General features: G+C 49.9%; 1 protein-coding gene across 1 annotated transcript in view; it reads right to left on the reverse strand.

Moving 5' to 3' along the window:
• The window catches only part of LOC134021724 (membrane-associated guanylate kinase, WW and PDZ domain-containing protein 2-like), a 56,056-nt gene that overhangs the window by 21,153 nt on the left and 17,105 nt on the right, over window positions 1–17,798 (reverse strand). The window contains 7 exon segments of the mRNA XM_062462824.1: window positions 480–662; window positions 1,235–1,353; window positions 1,538–1,595; window positions 7,306–7,385; window positions 7,804–8,023; window positions 8,538–8,789; window positions 10,580–10,699. Coding sequence (XP_062318808.1) covers window positions 480–662; window positions 1,235–1,353; window positions 1,538–1,595; window positions 7,306–7,385; window positions 7,804–8,023; window positions 8,538–8,789; window positions 10,580–10,699 — 1,032 coding nt within the window.

Here is a 17,798-nt window from a genome sequence, read left to right on the forward strand (position 1 = left end):
GACAGAGTCTTCCGTGTAGCTGGAGTCAGGGTCACAGGCCATCAAGCTGCCTCAAATCCTCTATTTCACACTTCTGGAGGCATTCACACACACACACACACACACACACACACACACACACACACACACACACACACACAGACACACACACACGCACACACACTACTCTGACAGCATCGCTGCATGGCTCAAATAGGCCAGCTAATCTCTTTTAGGGTTGGTGTGTGTGTGTGCTTTGGCAATGTCATACAGAGAGGGAGCAGAATAAATCAGGACAGAGAAATATGGAGGGGTAGAGAAAATATCAGAGAAAAGAGGAGGGAGGAAAAAGAGAATGCACAGAGAAAGAGCGCTAGAGAAAACAGGCAGAGAAAGAGAGTAATCCAGTTGGTGTAGGAGGTGAAGAGTAGGGGAGAGAGAGCCAGTGGCGCAGAGACAACCAGAGACGATAGACAGAAAGACAGAAAGAGAGAAAGTACCAGTATCCATCTTGCCATCCTGTGCAGCCGGTCCCTCTGGTATCACACTTTTCACCTGCAGGAACTCATCAGGCTCGTCTCCTCCAATGATGGTAAAGCCGAAGCCCATGTTGCTCTTCTGCAGTGCCGTTGACAGGAAGTTCCCTTTCAGCTGGGTGGGGTCCCGAGTGAAGGGGGGTCTCTCTGCAGAGAAGGAGTTGAAGCAGCAAGTTAGAATGTGTGTATGTGCGTGCATGCGTTTGTGTGCAACTCTGTATATGCTAGGCAGTGGTAAGGGTTAGGGCTAGGGTTACGCAGTGGTTAGGGTTAGCTTTGTATATGCTAGGCAGTGGTATGGGTTAGGGCTAGGGTTAGGTTTACGCAGTGGTTAGGGTTAGCTCTGTATGTGCTAGGCAGTGGTAAGGGTTAGGGTTACCTCTGTATATGCTAGGCAGTGGTAAGGGTTAGGGTTACCTCTGTATATGCTAGGCAGTGGTAAGGGTTAGGGTTAGGGTTACCTCTGTATATGCTAGGCAGTGGTAAGGGTTAGGGTTAGGGTTACCTCTGTATATGCTAGGCAGTGGTAAGGGTTAGGGTTAGGGTTACCTCTGTATATGCTAGGCAGTGGTAAGGGTTAGGGTTACCTCTGTATATGCTAGGCAGTGGTAAGGGTTAGGGTTAGGGTTACCTCTGTATATGCTAGGCAGTGGTAAGGGTTAGGGTTAGGGTTACCTCTGTATATGCTAGGCAGTGGTAAGGGTTAGGGTTAGGGTTACCTCTGTATATGCTAGGCAGTGGTAAGGCAGACAGACCCTGACTCTGCATCTGCTGCTGTTCCATCCTCCTCTTGGCCTCTAGAACCGGGTTCTCAAACTGGGTTCTCCTGTTGATGTGGCTGTATAACATGGAACAGCCGCAGATGGAAACGTTCAAAGAGAACACATAAAGAGAGAACCATTAGAGCTTCAAGGGAAAGGGAAGAACACCATGGAACCATGACAATGTTCTGTCTGACGCTTCCTTCTAAGGTTCCTTATTTAAAGGAAGTTTAAAAAGGAAGGAAGGTGACGTTAACTTACTCGACGTAGTAGCTGCCGTAGACGGGGTCATCTATCTTCTCCCAGCCATACGGGAGCTCTGGAGAGAGAAAGAGAGAGATTGAAATACACAGGAAGGAAAGGAAGAACAGGAGAAAGGGGTGACAGAGACAGGGAGTGTTCCAGAGTGGTACAGGAAGGATAGAGAACATGGAGGACAGAGTGAAGTGAACAGGTGCAGCATGGTTTGAGCAGCTGAAAGGAAACATCAGAGCCAATCAAATCAATTGATGATTCTGGCGTGGTGCAGAATCCCCCCTACTTCCTCCCTCTCACTCTCTATCAAACCTCTCTTTCTCTCTTCCTCCCCCATTTGCTCCTTCCTGCCTTTCCTCTGGTCTCTTTCTCCATATATCTGCTCCTCTCTCTCTCATATCCCTCCCTACCTTGGCAGTTCTGTTAACACCCTTTCCTCCTTTCTCTCCTCCTTTCATCCCTCCATGTCCTGGTCTATCTATCCTGCTGTTGCCAGAAACACAACTGGGTCAGGTTACTTCTCTTACTCAGGTCCTTTCCTCCGCATGTACACACAAACTCAGTCCTGACTACGTTATGTAAACTCTATAACACACTATAATGTGTTTAATATTATTGAAAGTTTATGTTTACGTTTAGTAAATTATTGTTTCGCCTATGTAATCTAACACAGACACAACCGTAACACATCAGTAGAATAGTATTTGTTTATGGAACATTAGAATTTAAAGGATGTTCACAGACTTTTGTTTAAAGAACTGTATAAATAAAGGTGTCAACACGAGGGTTCACTGTCAGCCTGTTGGCCAAAATGTAGTAAAATCATCAGTAACTACTGCTTTGTGTGTGTCAATGTGTATGGAGGGGGGGAGTGGGGGAGTGGGGTTGAAGACTATAATCACATGTCCTCTCCTTCTTTAGCTGGCCTCACTACCACTAACACATCACACCTCTCACACACACATTTAGCCTATTTCCCTGCCTCTCTCCTTCCTCTCTACCTGCCTCTCTCTCTCCTCTCTACCTGCCTCTCCTTCCTCTCTGCCTGCCTCTCTCCTCTCTGCCTGCCTTTCTCCTTCCTCTCTGCCTGCCTCTCTCCTCTCTGCCTGCCTCTCTCCTTCCTCTCTGCCTGCCTCTCTCCCTGCCTCTCTCCTTCCTCTCTACCTGCCTCTCTCCTTCCTCTCTGCCTGCCTCTCTCCTCTCTGCCTGCCTCTCTCCTTCCTCTCTACCTGCCTCTCTCCCTGCCTCTCTCCTTCCTCTCTACCTGCCTCTCTCCTTCCTCTCTACCTGCCTCTCTCCTTCCTCTCTACCTGCCTCTCTCCCTGCCTCTCTCCTTCCTCTCTACCTGCCTCTCTCTCTCCTCTCTACCTGCCTCTCTCCTTCCTCTCTGCCTGCCTCTCTCCTCTCTGCTTGCCTCTCTCCTTCCTCTCTGCCTGCCTCTCTCCTTCCTCTCTGCTTGCCTCTCTCCTTCCTCTCTGCCTGCCTCTCTCCTCTCTGCCTGCCTCTCTCCTTCCTCTCTGCCTGCCTCTCTCCTCTCTGCTTGCCTCTCTCCTTCCTCTCTGCCTGCCTCTCTCCTTCCTCTCTGCCTGCCTCTCTCCTCTCTGCTTGCCTCTCTCCTTCCTCTCTGCCTGCCTCTCTCCTCTCTGCCTGCCTCTCTCCTTCCTCTCTGCCTGCCTCTCTCCTCTCTGCTTGCCTCTCTCCTTCCTCTCTGCCTGCCTCTCTCCTCTCTGCCTGCCTCTCTCCTTCCTCTCTGCCTGCCTCTCTCCTCTCTGCCTGCCTCTCTCCTTCCTCTCTGCCTGCCTCTCTCCTCTCTGCTTGCCTCTCTCCTTCCTCTCTGCTGCCTCTCTCCTCTCTGCCTGCCTCTCTCCTTCCTCTCTGCCTGCCTCTCTCCTCTCTGCTTGCCTCTCTCCTTCCTCTCTGCCTGCCTCTCTCCTTCCTCTCTGCCTGCCTCTCTCCTCTCTGCTTGCCTCTCTCCTTCCTCTCTGCCTGCCTCTCTCCTCTCTGCCTGCCTCTCTCCTTCCTCTCTACCTGCCTCTCTCCTCTCTGCCTGCCTCTCTCCTTCCTCTCTGCCTGCTTCTCTCCTCTCTGCCTGCGTCTCTCCTCTCTGCCTGCGTCTCTCCTCTCTGCCTGCGTCTCTCCTTCCTTTCTGCCTGCCTCTCTCCTCTCTGCCTGCCTCTCTCCTTCCTCTCTGCCTGCCTCTCTCCTCTCTGCCTGCGTCTCTCCTCTCTGCCTGCCTCTCTCCTTCCTCTCTACCTGCCTCTCTCCTCTCTGCCTGCCTCTCTCCTTCCTCTCTGCCTGCCTCTCTCCTTCCTCTCTGCCTGCCTCTCTCCTCTCTGCCTGCCTCTCTCCTTCCTCTCTGCTTGCCTTTCTCCTCTCTGCCTGCCTCTCTCCTTCCTCTCTGCCTGCCTCTCTCCTTCCTCTCTGCCTGCCTCTCTCCTCTCTGCGGCCTCTCTTCTCTCTGCCTGCCTCTGTTGTTGGTCCACCACCTTAAACAGCTGCCCCTCCCCTCGCCACGGAAGGGAGACAGTTTCCATGGTAACCACCAGAGGAAGTTTTCTCCTGAGCTGAGGGCTCCTCTGCCTCTAAAATAGAGTGTGTGGTCTATGGTTGTGTTTGTACAGTATGTTTGGTCTATGTGTATTCAGTAGGCTTGGTCTGTGTGTGTATATCGTGTATGATTTAAGATGTAATTCATATTGGATGCATGTCAATGAGTGGAATCCACTCTGCTGTAAAAGTAAATCAATTAACCCCCTCCCCCCTCCCCCCTCCCACACAAACATGTCGTCGTTGTTCCCCCCCGCCACACACACACAAACTCATCCAAACAGAGGTATCATCCTGTGCATCTAAATGCGGGCCTTGGGTATGCAGGGATACTGTATGTATGGTTAATGTGTGTGACTATGATATTGAATCGTGTTTTTCATTCCACTGCATTTGATGACTCACTCCATGCCCCTCTCTCTCTCCCTCTCTTTCTCTCTGTCTGTCTGTCTTTCACTCTGTCTCTCACTCTGTCTGAGAGAGAGAGAGAGAGAGAGAGAGAGAGAGAGAGAGAGAGAGAGAGAGAGAGAGAGAGAGAGAGAGAGAGATGAGAGAGAGAGAGAGAGAGAGAGAGAGAGAGAGAGAGAGAGAGAGAGAGAGAAAGGAGGTGAGGAATATTAGTGATGTAACTCAACAGTAACCCTAACCACAACTCAATCATTTATGATCAGATGTGTCAGTTCTCCTTATCTTTCCATCTCACTCCCCCCCCAACTCTCTCCCTCTTCAACTCTCCATCTTTCTTCCCTCCATCTCTCTCTCCGTCCATATTCTCTAACCCCTCACTCCCCTAACCTGACTCGCCAGATGGTTTGTTACACATAACCATCTGGGAAGTTGTGCATGGAAACTGTTTGGAAAGGGCAGGCACTTAAGAAAATTACTTGGCAGGTGATTGGATGAACCATCTGTCTATCATGGGCTAACTTCGCGCCAGTAGCTGCCAGTAGTTCCTCATTTGATGCTGATTGGAAACGCTGTGGTTTAGGCTCCTACATCTTGCTCCACCTTCACCTCTTTCCCCCCCTCACTATCTACCCCCTCCCTACCCTTTTCCATTCCCTTGCACCTCTCCCTTTCGCTCTCCTCCAGGTCTATATGTGTGTACAGTAGGTTTGGTCATATTGGACAGCGTGAGTGGAACTCATGATGCACTTCACTCTGCTGTAAATCATTTAACCTCCTCCCACGCAAACATGTTCCTTGGTCTCACACACCCCCCCCCACACCATCCCCACAGACGTGTGGACCTAGACACAACACAGACTTTGATCTCTAATGCTTACTGGTGGACCACAAAGAGCTTTGGGTTCCAATCTGGTTCCACCACCTCACTGAATCGCTCTTCCCAAGGGTTCTTACATTTCTTCCTGGGAGTTCTTTCTTGTCTTCTCTGAGGGTCTAATGTTGGTTAAGATATGTATCTATGGGCATATGTGAATCCCTGTGACATTGCTTGAAAAAGGGGCTATACAAATACAATTTGATTTGATCTCCCTATCCATCTCTATCCCCTTCTATTTTCTCTCACTTTATCTCTTTCCTTAAACCTCTTTCTTCGCCTTCCCCTCCACCTCTCTTATCTCTCCCCCCATCCCCTTCTCCCTTTTTCTCTTGCTCCTCTATCCCCCTTCTCTGTCTAGCCTTCCATCTTTCTCCCTCTCCCTGCTCTCTCTCCAGAGCACAGATTTTATTGAAGGTGTCTTCCTGATCCTCCCTCCAACTCCTCCCACCTTCTCTTCTCCCTCCAACTCCTCCCACCTTCTCTTCTCCCTCCAACTCCTCCCACCTTCTCTTCTCCCTCCAACTCCTCCCACCTCCTCTCCTCCCTCCAACTCCTTCCACCTCCTCTTCTCCCTCCAACTCCTCCCACCTTCTCTTCTCCCTCCAACTCCTCCCACCTCCTCTCCTCCCTCCAACTCCTTCCACCTCCTCTTCTCCCTCCAACTCCTCCCACCTCCTCTCCTCCCTCCAACTCCTTCCACCTCCTCTTCTCCCTCCAACTCCTCCCACCTTCTCTCCTCACTCCACTCCACCTAGAAACAGTGTGTGCGCCGCCTGGCACTGCAGTTACATAACAAAGCATTCCCCTGACATCCCTTGTTCTGTGATGACAAGCTTTTAAACTCCAGAACATATAGAAACAGTCATACTCTCTTTCTTAAAAGACACAAAAGTGTACAGATGTATCCAAACACTTCCCCAGATGAACACAAAAACATACACACTTCCCACACTCGTGCGCTTTGCGAGAGTGAAAAATAGACTGAAAAAAGAAAAGAAGAAAGAGAAGTGACTGAGGAGGAAAGAGAAAGCAAGCGATCACTGATGACAGAGAAAGCAAGCGATCACTGATGACAGAGAAAGCAAGCGATCACTGATGACAGAAAAAGCAAGCGATCACTGATGACAGAGAAAGCAAGCGATCACTGATGACAGAGAAAGCAAGCGATCACTGATGACAGAGAAAGCAAGCGATCACTGATGACAGAGAAAGCAAGCGATCACTGATGACAGTAAACATGGATGTGTTCCTGTCTCTTCTACATTGTAAATCTCTTCATCCATCCTTCTCCTTATTCCCCTCCATTTATTTCTTTATCTACCACTATCCATCTATCTCTATCTTATCTCTAAAGACAAAAAAGAGAGGGAGAATTCAAATTCTATAAGCCTAATGGGACAGTCAAAACTGCCAGATCCCAGCAGCCATTTAAGAAAAGAGAAAGAGAGAAGAGAGAGAGCAGGAAGAGGGGTTGTGTTCAGCTCAGTGGGATTAGAATTCCCCTCACAGACTGCAGCCCCTTTACTGAGCCGAATAAGACGGGGAGGAGAGAAGGAGAGGAGTGGAGGAGGAGAGGAGGATAGGAGGAGGAGAGAGGAGAAGAGAGGAGGAGGAGAGGAGTGGAGAAGGAGAAGAGGAGGAGAGGAGGGAAGGAGTGGAGGAGGAGAGGAGAGGAGAGAGGAGAAGAGAGGAGGAGGAGAGGAGTGGAGGAGGAGAAGAGGAGAGGAGGAGAGGATGAGAAGAGGGGAGGAAGAGAGAAGGAGGAGAGGAGGGGAGACGAGAGGATAAGAGAGGAGGTAGAGAGGAGAGAGAGGGATACACAAACACTGTCTGACTGATGACTGTGATTCCAGCAAGATAGGACAGGGCACTCCTCTACGAGACACATGTGGGACTACTGTAGCCACACACACACACACACACACACACACACACTACTCACCATCCTCTTTACACTCCTCAGGTGGCTTGGCTTTCTTAGCAAGACGAGGATCCAACCATGAAGTGGTTTTAGTGTTGTGACTGGAGGAGAGAGAGGAGAGTAGGAGAAGAGGAGAAGAGATAGTGTGGGGGTTCAAAAGGCAAGAGAAGAGGAGGACATTAGGAGAGGAGGACACAGGAGATGGGGGAGGAGAAGCAGAGGAAGAGATAGATGGAGGGGAGAGAAAGAAGAGAGGGAGTGCAGAGTAAAATATATTAAAGGTGAACTAAATGGCTATTAATCCTGTCATGGGCCCTAAGAAATCCACTCCTCATTAGAACAGAAGAAGGCAAAAACTGTGTGTCTGTGTGTGTCTCTCTCTCTCACACACACACACACACACACACACACACACACACACACACACACACACACACACACACACACACACACACACACACACACACACGCGCACACACACACACGCGCACACACACACACACACACACGTTCTCTTACTCTATGAAGTAGACTTCTCCTTTCTCAGTGTAGGCCATCTCCCAGTTGTCAGGCAGGGCTCCCAGCTCCTCCTCGTCCCCCCCCTCTGGTAGCTTGGGGGGGGACTTGGGGGGCTCGTCCCCCTCCGTAGGGGGGTCGCAGGATGAGGGAGGCAGAGGTGGGGCCTCCACAGGGACCTCGCCTGAGGCGTCTGTGCTTTTGTCCTCATGTTCACTAGACTCTGTGGGAAACAATCGAGAGAGAAGGAGAGCAAGATGAAGAGGGGGGAGAGAGAGTGAAGGAGGACAAAAGGAGATATTGAGAAGAGACAGTGAGTCACCAGGGCAGAAGGGAGAGAAAAATGAGATGGAAAGATGGAGGGAGGGGAAGATTAGAGAAGAGTGAGAGAGATGGATGGAAAGGGAGGGAGAGGTTAAAGTCCAGAAAGAGAGAAAAAGTGAGAAACAGTGTCCTCAATATAAATTAAGCACAGTAAGTCCTTGGACAGAGCCACATTAGGTGTCCTGTATATAGTTGTGCACTTCCTCAAGGTGTGTGTGTTTCTGACACACACACACACACACAGACAGAAGTATGTGGATCTTGTATTGATTCTCAGGGAGTGAGGACAGCAAGCAGCCGGTCATAAAAAGCCTCTTGATAACACACACACACAGCTCAAAGGAATTTCTAGAAACTCAAATGACCCCCCCCCCCTTCCAACCCCCCGTCACCCCCCAGGCACACACACTCACCAGGCGTGATGGCCATGCCATTGCCGTTGACAACAGGGCCTCCGCTCCCGCCCCCTCCCCCCTCCTCCTCCTCCTCCTCCTCAGGTGGAGGCTCCAGGCTGGCCCTCTGCTCCATGTTGCTGACCGACTGGTTCCTCTTCCTCTTGCCCTGGGCGCTGGGCCGTCCTCCGGGCAGCAGTGCCTCGCTCACATTCAGGGGCAGTGCCGCCGGGGAGGGCTCTGCTGGGGGCTTGGGCGTGCCGTAGAAGTTATCTGGGGGGATTGGGGGTGGAAGGGCACATGTTTACAGAGACATCTCTGCACCTAAATATGCAAGTGCCATATTTTATAGCACATAATATTCGCTTGTGAAATGTGAAATTACTATAACAGTATGGGCTTATTAATAATATAAATAAAATGCACTGTTTTGATAAAATATCAAAGTTGAGGCAGAGGCATCTAATTTCAAACCTTTGAATGGGAGGCGAGAAAGAAGGAGAGAGAGAGAAAGGGTTAGCAGGGAGACTTAATAAAACCCCTTTATTGTCTAGTCAAAAGTACCAATTGACAACTGCCACACCCTCAATAAAGAACAAATTGAACTTTTCAACCAGCCTTTGATCCAGCACCTCCAGCAGCCAGACAGATTATTACAACATGTTCAGATTGGACTGTATGTGTGTAGGTATACCTACTGGACACAAACACTTCTCCTACAGAGGTGAAGTTGAGCTTGATGAGCCTGTTCTACTGAAGCTGCTAAACCAGGATGGTGGTAACCCTAACCCTAATCGCATGATTCACCATCACAAACACAGTGATTAAACACCTTTACACGTGCACACAGGGTTTCCTGCAGCACTTTTCAGTTAAGGCGGCCGCCTAAGCAACACACGCCTGCAGCCTTAACTACGTCGTCTAAAAAATAAAAATTCTCCCTTCCATTCCAAACCGTGACCAACGCCAGTCTCCCTTCTCTGCATTGGAGGAAAAACTTTTTTGCCCCCCCCCATACCACCCCCCCCCCCCCGCTCGGCCGGCACACCCCACCCTACCACCTTAACTAATACAAACCCCACCCTACCACCTTAACTAATACAAACCCCACCCTACCACCTTAACTAATACAAACCCCACCCTACCACCTTAACTAATACAAACCCCACCCTACCACCTTAACTAATACAAACCCCACCCTACCACCTTAACTAATACAAACCCCACCCTACCACCTTAACTAATACAAACCCCACCCTACCACCTTAACTAATACAAACCCCACCCTACCACCTTAACTAATACAAACCCCACCCTACCACCTTAACTAATACAAACCCCACCCTACCACCTTAACTAATACAAACCCCACCCTACCACCTTAACTAATACAAACCCCACCCTACCACCTTAACTAATACAAACCCCACCCTACCACCTTAACTAATACAAACCCCACCCTACCACCTTAACTAATACAAACCCCACCCTACCACCTTAACTAATACAAACCCCACCCTACCACCTTAACTAATACAAACCCCACCCTACCACCTTAACTAATACAAACCCCACCCTACCACCTTAACTAATACAAACCCCACCCTACCACCTTAACTAATACAAACCCCACCCTACCACCTTAACTAATACAAACCCCACCCTACCACCTTAATTAATACAAACCCCACCCTACCACCTTAACTAATACAAACCCCACCCTACCACCTTAACTAATACAAACCCCACCCTACCACCTTAACTAATACAAACCCCACCCTACCACCTTAATTAATACAAACCCCACCCTACCACCTTAACTAATACAAACCCCACCTTAACTAATACAAACCCCACCCTACCACCTTAACTAATACAAACCCCTACCAGATTTTCTGCACGAAACCCGGCATGCACACATACTGTAAACACACATACACACACAGAAAATACACACACTGACTTATACGTGTGAACACACAAACACACTAACGAACATCTTGGCACTTTACTAACCCTAACACTAACCCTAACCCTCCCTCTTGTCTGATTTCGTTTCTTACCTTCATATGTTCCACTCTCTAATAGTGCTCCACTCTGCTCCAGCTCCATAAAGCGCTCCACACTCACAAAGTTGTAGTCTACCCCTCGAACCTCCCCTTCCTTAGGCTGTCTGGTCGTACCTGGGGGAGAGGAAAGGAGAGGGAAGATCAAGGAGAGGAGGGAGCAGTATCATCTGTTAGCATGTTTTTTCCAATTATTCTATCATATGATACTGTGTAGCAACTAACAACCCGCTCACTGTCTCAAGTTTATTTACAGATACAGGTACATTGTAATTGATTTGTACATTGGAATTGCTCAGGCGTAAGTCTGTGTGTGTGTGTGGTTCTGGTTCTCTAAGAGAGCCAGTGCTCCCACTGTGCCAACACTAATCTAACCTGTGAGCCAATCACAACGCAGCAGGATTCCCTACTGCACCAGCAGATCCGTGTGTGAGTGTGTGTGTGTGTGTGTGTGTGTGTGTGTGTGAGTGTGTGTGTATTTGTATGTGTGTGAATGCAAATGTGTGAATTTCTGTGTGTGTGTGTCAGACAGAGCTCCTTCCACCGCTAGATCAATGTGTTTATCCAACGCATGGAGAGGAGGTTATTCCTGATCCAAGACATGTAGAGGTTATTCCTGAATTAACTCTGCTTCAAACCCCCACAAACTTTTTTCTACCTTCTCCACGCTTCTTAACCCACCTCCCCCACCCCCTCCCTCCACCCTGACAGCAGACGACTTCTCCTCCTTCTTTGAGAAAAAAGTCGCCGACATTAGCAGTCGGTTCCCTAAGCCCACCTGTCCTACCCTCTCACCCTCCATGACTGACCCGACTAAATGTCTAAACTCTTTTTCTCCCCTGTCTGAGGCAGAGATCTCTGACCTCATTCTCTCTCATCGCCCCACCTCCTGTCCCCTTGATCCTATACCCTCCCCTCTCTTTCAAACCATCTCCCCCTCCATCATAACTTTTCTTCTCCATGTCCTAAACTCCTCTCTTACCTCTGGCACCTTCCCCTCTGCCTTCAAACAGGCTAGAGTTACCCCTCTACTCAAAAAACCCTCCCTTAACCCTGCCGTTCTCCAGAACTACAGACCGGTATCACTGTTACCCTTCCTTTCAAAAACAATTAAACGTGCTGTATCTAACCAACTGTCTAACTTTCTCTCTCAGAACAACCTGCTTGACCCCAACCAATCGGGCTTCAAGACTGGCCACTCCACAGAGACTGCCCTCCTTTCAGTCACCACTGCCCTCCAGTCTGCCAGAGCGGCTTCCAGGTCATCTGTCATCATTCTGCTGGACCTTTCTGCAGCGTTTGATACAGTTAACCACCAGATCCTGCTCGCCAGACTTTCTGAGATGGGCATCACTGGCACTGCACTCCAGTGGATCTCATCCTACCTGTCAGGAAGATCCTACCAGGTTTCCTGGGGAGGCAAACTGTCAGGCCCTCGCCAGCTCTCCACTGGTGTCCCACAGGGCTCCGTCCTTGGACCCCTCCTCTTCTCTCTGTACACCACCTCACTTGGACCAATCATCACCTCCCATGGCTTCTCCTACCACTGCTACGCTGACGACACGCAGCTGTACCTGTCGTTCCCCCCGACAGATCCGGGGATCTCAGCTAGGATTGAGGCCTGCCTCACAGACATCTCCGCCTGGATGACCGAGCACCACCTCCAGCTGAACCTCGCCAAAACAGAACTTCTCATCATCCCGGCTAAACCCTCCATCTCCCACGATCTCTCAATCACCCTGGGATCTGCGACGGTGACCCCTTTATCCTCTGCCAGGAACCTTGGGGTTACCATGGACGACGAGCTCTCCCTCACGGCCCACATTGCTGCGGTCTCCCGGTCGTGTAGATTCACCCTCTACAACATCCGGAAGATCAGGAGATACCTGTCTGAGCACTCCACCCAGCTGCTAGTCCAAGCACTTGTCCTCTCCAAGTTGGACTATTGCAACTCGCTGCTCGCTGGTCTCCCAGCATGTGCAACCCGCCCTCTTCAGAGGATTCAGAACGCAGCGGCCCGCCTGGTCTACAATCTACCCAGACGCTCCCATGTTACCCCGCTCCTCATCTCTCTCCACTGGCTACCTATCATGGCCCGTATCAGATTCAAGACCCTGGTATTGACCTTCCGAGCAGTGAACGGGACTGCACCCGTCTATATCAAGTCTCTCCTGCAGCCCTACACCCCCACCCGTCACCTACGGTCTTCTTCAGACAACCGCCTGGTGGTCCCACCGCTCAAGACCGCCCGGTCCCAACACAAGCTCTTCTCCTGTCTGGCCCCCCAGTGGTGGAATCAACTCCCCACTTCCATCAGAGACACTGACTGTCTCTCCACCTTCAAGAAAAGGCTCAAGACGCACTTGTTCCGGGAGTACAACGGTACTTAGGAATGGTTCGCTTGACCCGATGTTAGTTTCCTCAAGGATCACAATGACTCTTGCTTAGAGACGTGTTGCTCTTGTGGTTAGTGGTAACTGACTTAAATTTTTGTACTCGCTGTGATATATTGTTTTATTATTGTTGCTTGCTTTTTTTCCACAGGTACACTTGCACTTATAGCAGTTCATGTTGTTTAATTGTAACTTGTTTAACTACATGCTCTTATGGTTCTTCCCTTTGGCACTTATTTTGGTTGTTCACAATGTGTGCTTCATGTTTTGGCTACTCGCAATGTTTTGTGGCTATCTTGTTGTTATGATCAGTGACCTATGCACTTTGTAAAGCTCTCTCTTGGAAGTCGCTCTGGATAAAAGCGTCTGCTACATGACTACATGTATGTAGAGAAAGCGTCTGCTAAATGCATACATGACTACATGCATGTAGAGGTTATTCCTGATCCACGCCACAGTGGACGAGAGCTGTTGTCACGGTGATGACCTCTGGGTAGAGAGATCGGCTAGCCGGGTCTGAGATATTGATCGGCTAGCAGTCCTTGAGAGAGTCATTCTCTCACTCTCTATCTTTAGAAATCCCTGTCTCTCCCTCCTTTCTCTCACTCAGTATACATGGTTCTATATGTGTCTTTCTCTCTCTCCTCCCTCTGTCTGCTGGTACATGGACAGGTCTACTGGCTCTGATTGTGAGGATCTAGAGAAGAGAGAGGAGTCTGGACTTGCAAACTCTCCCTCAATCTAGTCATGAGGACCTAAAGTGTAATAACTGTAAGGGTGATTGTGTGTGTGTGTGTGTGTGTGAGCGTGGATGTTCAGACCTGGATTTCTGTAGAACCAGAGAAAGGAAAGGAAAGCCCATTTGGAGCTGGAAAATAATGGAAATAGTGAAAGAGCCGTGCTGTGACTCACATCCAGATATGACACCCCCCACCCCCCACCCCCACTCCATCCCTCCCTCCCTCCCCCCATCCCTCCCCCCACCCCTCCCCCTCCCCCCTCTGAATCATGCAGCTAGGGGGGAGGGGAAAGAAGAGGGGACGGGGGAGAGTTGGGGAGGCAAAAAGGGAGGAAGACAGAACAGAGATGCAGCTTGATGTCTTGATAAAGATAAGTGTCGGCTCTTTCACGTGTGTGTGCACCAACGTGTCTATGTATTTTCCATATGCACACAGTCTGTGTGTTCTTGTGAGTCAGTATGATTAGTAGGCCTTATGAAGAGGGGGAAGCAGAGCTAAAAATAGAACGGATGAGGGGGGAGGGGGGGTCCAGCGCTACAGTGGTACCTACTCAGATAAAGAAGTAGAGAGGATGAGGAAGACTAGAGAGGGAGTGTTTGGGAGATCCCAGAAGAAAGATGGACTACCAGATAGTCTCTGCTTGGTATGTGTGTGTGCGTGTGTCTGTATGTGTGTGTGTGTGTGCGCGTGTCTGTGTGTTAGAGTGAAGATTAGAGGCTCTGGGGTCCCTAAATTAGGGGAAAAGAAGCCCTGGATTCCAGCCTGTGTTTGGATTGGAGGCCCAGGTAGAGATCAGATACCATGCAGGACAGATTTACACTCAACACCAGACTATACATGTCTTGTTACACAAGACACAATAGAAGATCATTTCGCTGTTGAAAATAACACTGAGCGAGACACTGTCTCATCCTCACAAGGATGCATACACACACACACAAACCAACGCACACCATACCTCTCACACACACATACACACCAGACATACACCACATCAAAACCTAGACCCTTTTCCCAGGGTGCTTTTCCCTGCTGAGCGAGCCCAGCGTTATTGCGATAAGAGAGAGGAGAAGAGCACAGAGAATATCAATGAGACCATCTCCATCCCTCTTTCCACCTCAATCCCTCTTTCCACCTCAATCCCTCTCTCCTTCCTCTCTCCACCTCAATCCCTCTCTCCTTCCACTCTCCACCTCAATCCCTCACTCCTTCCACTCTCCACCTCAATCCCTCTCTCCTTCCACTCTCCACCTCAATCCCTCTCTCCTTCCACTCTCCACCTCAATCCCTCACTCCTTCCACTCTCCACCTCAATCCCTCTCTCCTTCCACTCTCCACCTCAATCCCTCTCTCCTTCCCCTCTCCACCTCAATCCCTCTCTCCTTCCCCTCTCCACCTCAATCCCTCTCTCCTTCCACTCTCCACCTCAATCCCTCTCTCCTTCCCCTCTCCACCTCAATCCCTCTCTCCTTCCCCTCTCCACCTCAATCCCTCTCTCCTTCCCCTCTCCACCTCAATCCCTCACTCCTTCCTTCCTTCGTCTTATGTTGATGTCCCCTCCTCTCTCTCATCTCTTCATCTTGTCCTCCATATCCCCGTCTCCCAACAGTCATACTGTCTCTTTCTATCAGGCTGTATCCCCATATTTCTCTATCTTCTCCGTCTCCTTTTCACTCTCTTCTTTATTAGTTTTATATTATTCTTCCCCTCCATGTCTTTCTTCATCATGTGCTTTGCCCACTGCACCTTGTTTACCCTTCTCTCCTCTCCTTTATCCTCTCCCTGCTCTCTCTATCCTGTCTCTCCTCACCTTGTCCTTTATCTGTTCTCCACGTTTCTTTTGTCCCACTCGTATCTCCTATCTCTCCTTCTGTCCTATCCCTCTGTCATTTTCCTGCCCCCTCTCTTCTATCGGTCTCACTCCTCATCTCACCCTTCTCTCTCATTTCTTTTCCTTCTCTTCCAATCTCTCTCTGCATTCTTTCATTCTGCTCCTGTCTTTCACTGTTAACCTTCTCTCAGGTCTCACTCAGTCCAACTTCTATCCCTCCCCCCCTCCCCCCCTCCCCCCCTCCCTCCCTCCCTCCCTCCCCCCCTCCCCCCCTCCCTCCCTCCCTCCCTCCCTCCCTCCCTCCCTCCCTCTCTCGAATGTGGTCAGTGACAAAGCAGTTCTAACAACCTTATTTACACAGCAAATATCAGACAACAATAACAGCCTTCAAACCCCACTGTCTACTGCCACAACAACACCAGCTTCCAGCACTGCCGCCTTGCCATGGCAACACCTTAAGATGAGCTCAAAGAAGAAAATATTGCATTCTGTCACATTCAGCACATAGCAGACCAGTCGGCATCAAGACACACAGGGCCTCATGTACTAACGCTAACTAACTACTTTTGCGCCAACATCAGGCGTACTTGTTTTGCAATTTGCGTGTAAAAGCATGGCGAGGTATGTACAAACATGCCGCACTGAGGTAAAAGCGCAGACTGCCTGTCGCGGGAACTGAAAATGGCAAATTGCGCTTTTCCGTGTCATGCATATGCATTCACGGGAGGGTCAAGGGGAAAGTGGGAGTTTCCCATAAAGAGATGGGAGGGGATGCGTAAAGTGCGCCTAATTATGTATTCTGCGGTACAAAAACCGCCTGTGAAAGTGCGCCTCTATTTTGCGGTTAAAATTCTGGGCCTCTTAAAAGCAGGTGTAAACCTGGATGCACGCGGGTTCCCTTATATGCCTCCTGGTGAAATGACAGCAGTCATCCGAGCAAGACGAAGACATCGGACGAGGAGACGATCTAAAAGGATTTTTGTCCGTCCGTCATTTAGTGACTATTCTCCATTCAATTGTTTAGAGTCTAGTCTACAGTCTAAATGATCTGCATTCAACAGACTACATTGAATGCATGAGAGCTAGAGATAGGTAGACAGTAAACAGACACAGAGATAAATGCTAATAAAAGGCTTGATCTGGAACCTCAGTAGGTGGGGAGGGCCCTGAAACCTGGCCAAAGCTTAGCACAAAAAGCCCTCCAAAAACTCATTAGTCATTAATCATGTTCAATATTTTCCATTTTGATCATGAAAATGCACTTGCAGATACATTTTTTGAGAAAAAACACAAATCCTTTTATGTGATTCAGTTCCCCCACAGAATCACATTGTGATTGGTGTCTTTGAACACTGGTGTGTGTGAGTTTGTGTGTGCCTGTTAAGAATAAACCAATCTGGATGAGTGGCAGGGGTGAAAGATATGGAGGCAAAGAACCTGCCTCCCTCCTCCCCCCGCCCTCACCCACCCATCAGCAGAGTGACGCCTCTGGACACAGAACCCCCTTTCCCCTTCCCACTCACACACACCAATCTCTCTTCCCAGTGCCCTTCAGACTGTCAGCACGTCCTGATGCAGAGTGGCGTCTGCCTGTCAGGAAACGCACACACACACACACACAAGGGAACTGACGCACACACACACACACACAAGGGAACTGACGCACACACACACACACACAAGGGAACTGACGCACACACACACACACACAAGGGAACTGACGCACACACACACACACACAAGGGAACTGACGCACACCTTGACGGCTGGGCTGGAGAGCAGGGAACTCATAGTGCAACAATCCAGGCTACCACAACAACACAGGGTCCTAACCCTAACCCTACCACACACAACACAAGCCCTGCTGAGGTCCAGGCTACCACAACAACACAAGCCCTGCTGAGGTCCAGGCTACCACACACAACACAAGCCCTGCTGAGGTCCAGGGTCCTAACCCTAACACAAGCCCTGCTGAGGTCCAGGGTCCTAACCCTAACACAAGCCCTGCTGAGGTCCAGGCTACCACACACAACACAAGCCCTGCTGAGGTCCAGGGTCCTAACCCTAACACAAGCCCTGCTGAGGTCCAGGGTCCTAACCCTAACACAAGCCCTGCTGAGGTCCAGGGTCCTAACCCTAACACAAGCCCTGCTGAGGTCCAGGGTCCTAACCCTAACACAAGCCCTGCTGAGGTCCAGGCTACCACACACAACACAAGCCCTGCTGAGGTCCAGGGTCCTAACCCTAACCCT

This window comes from Osmerus eperlanus, chromosome 5, assembly GCF_963692335.1.
Source record: "Osmerus eperlanus chromosome 5, fOsmEpe2.1, whole genome shotgun sequence".
Classification (NCBI taxonomy): domain Eukaryota; kingdom Metazoa; phylum Chordata; class Actinopteri; order Osmeriformes; family Osmeridae; genus Osmerus; species Osmerus eperlanus.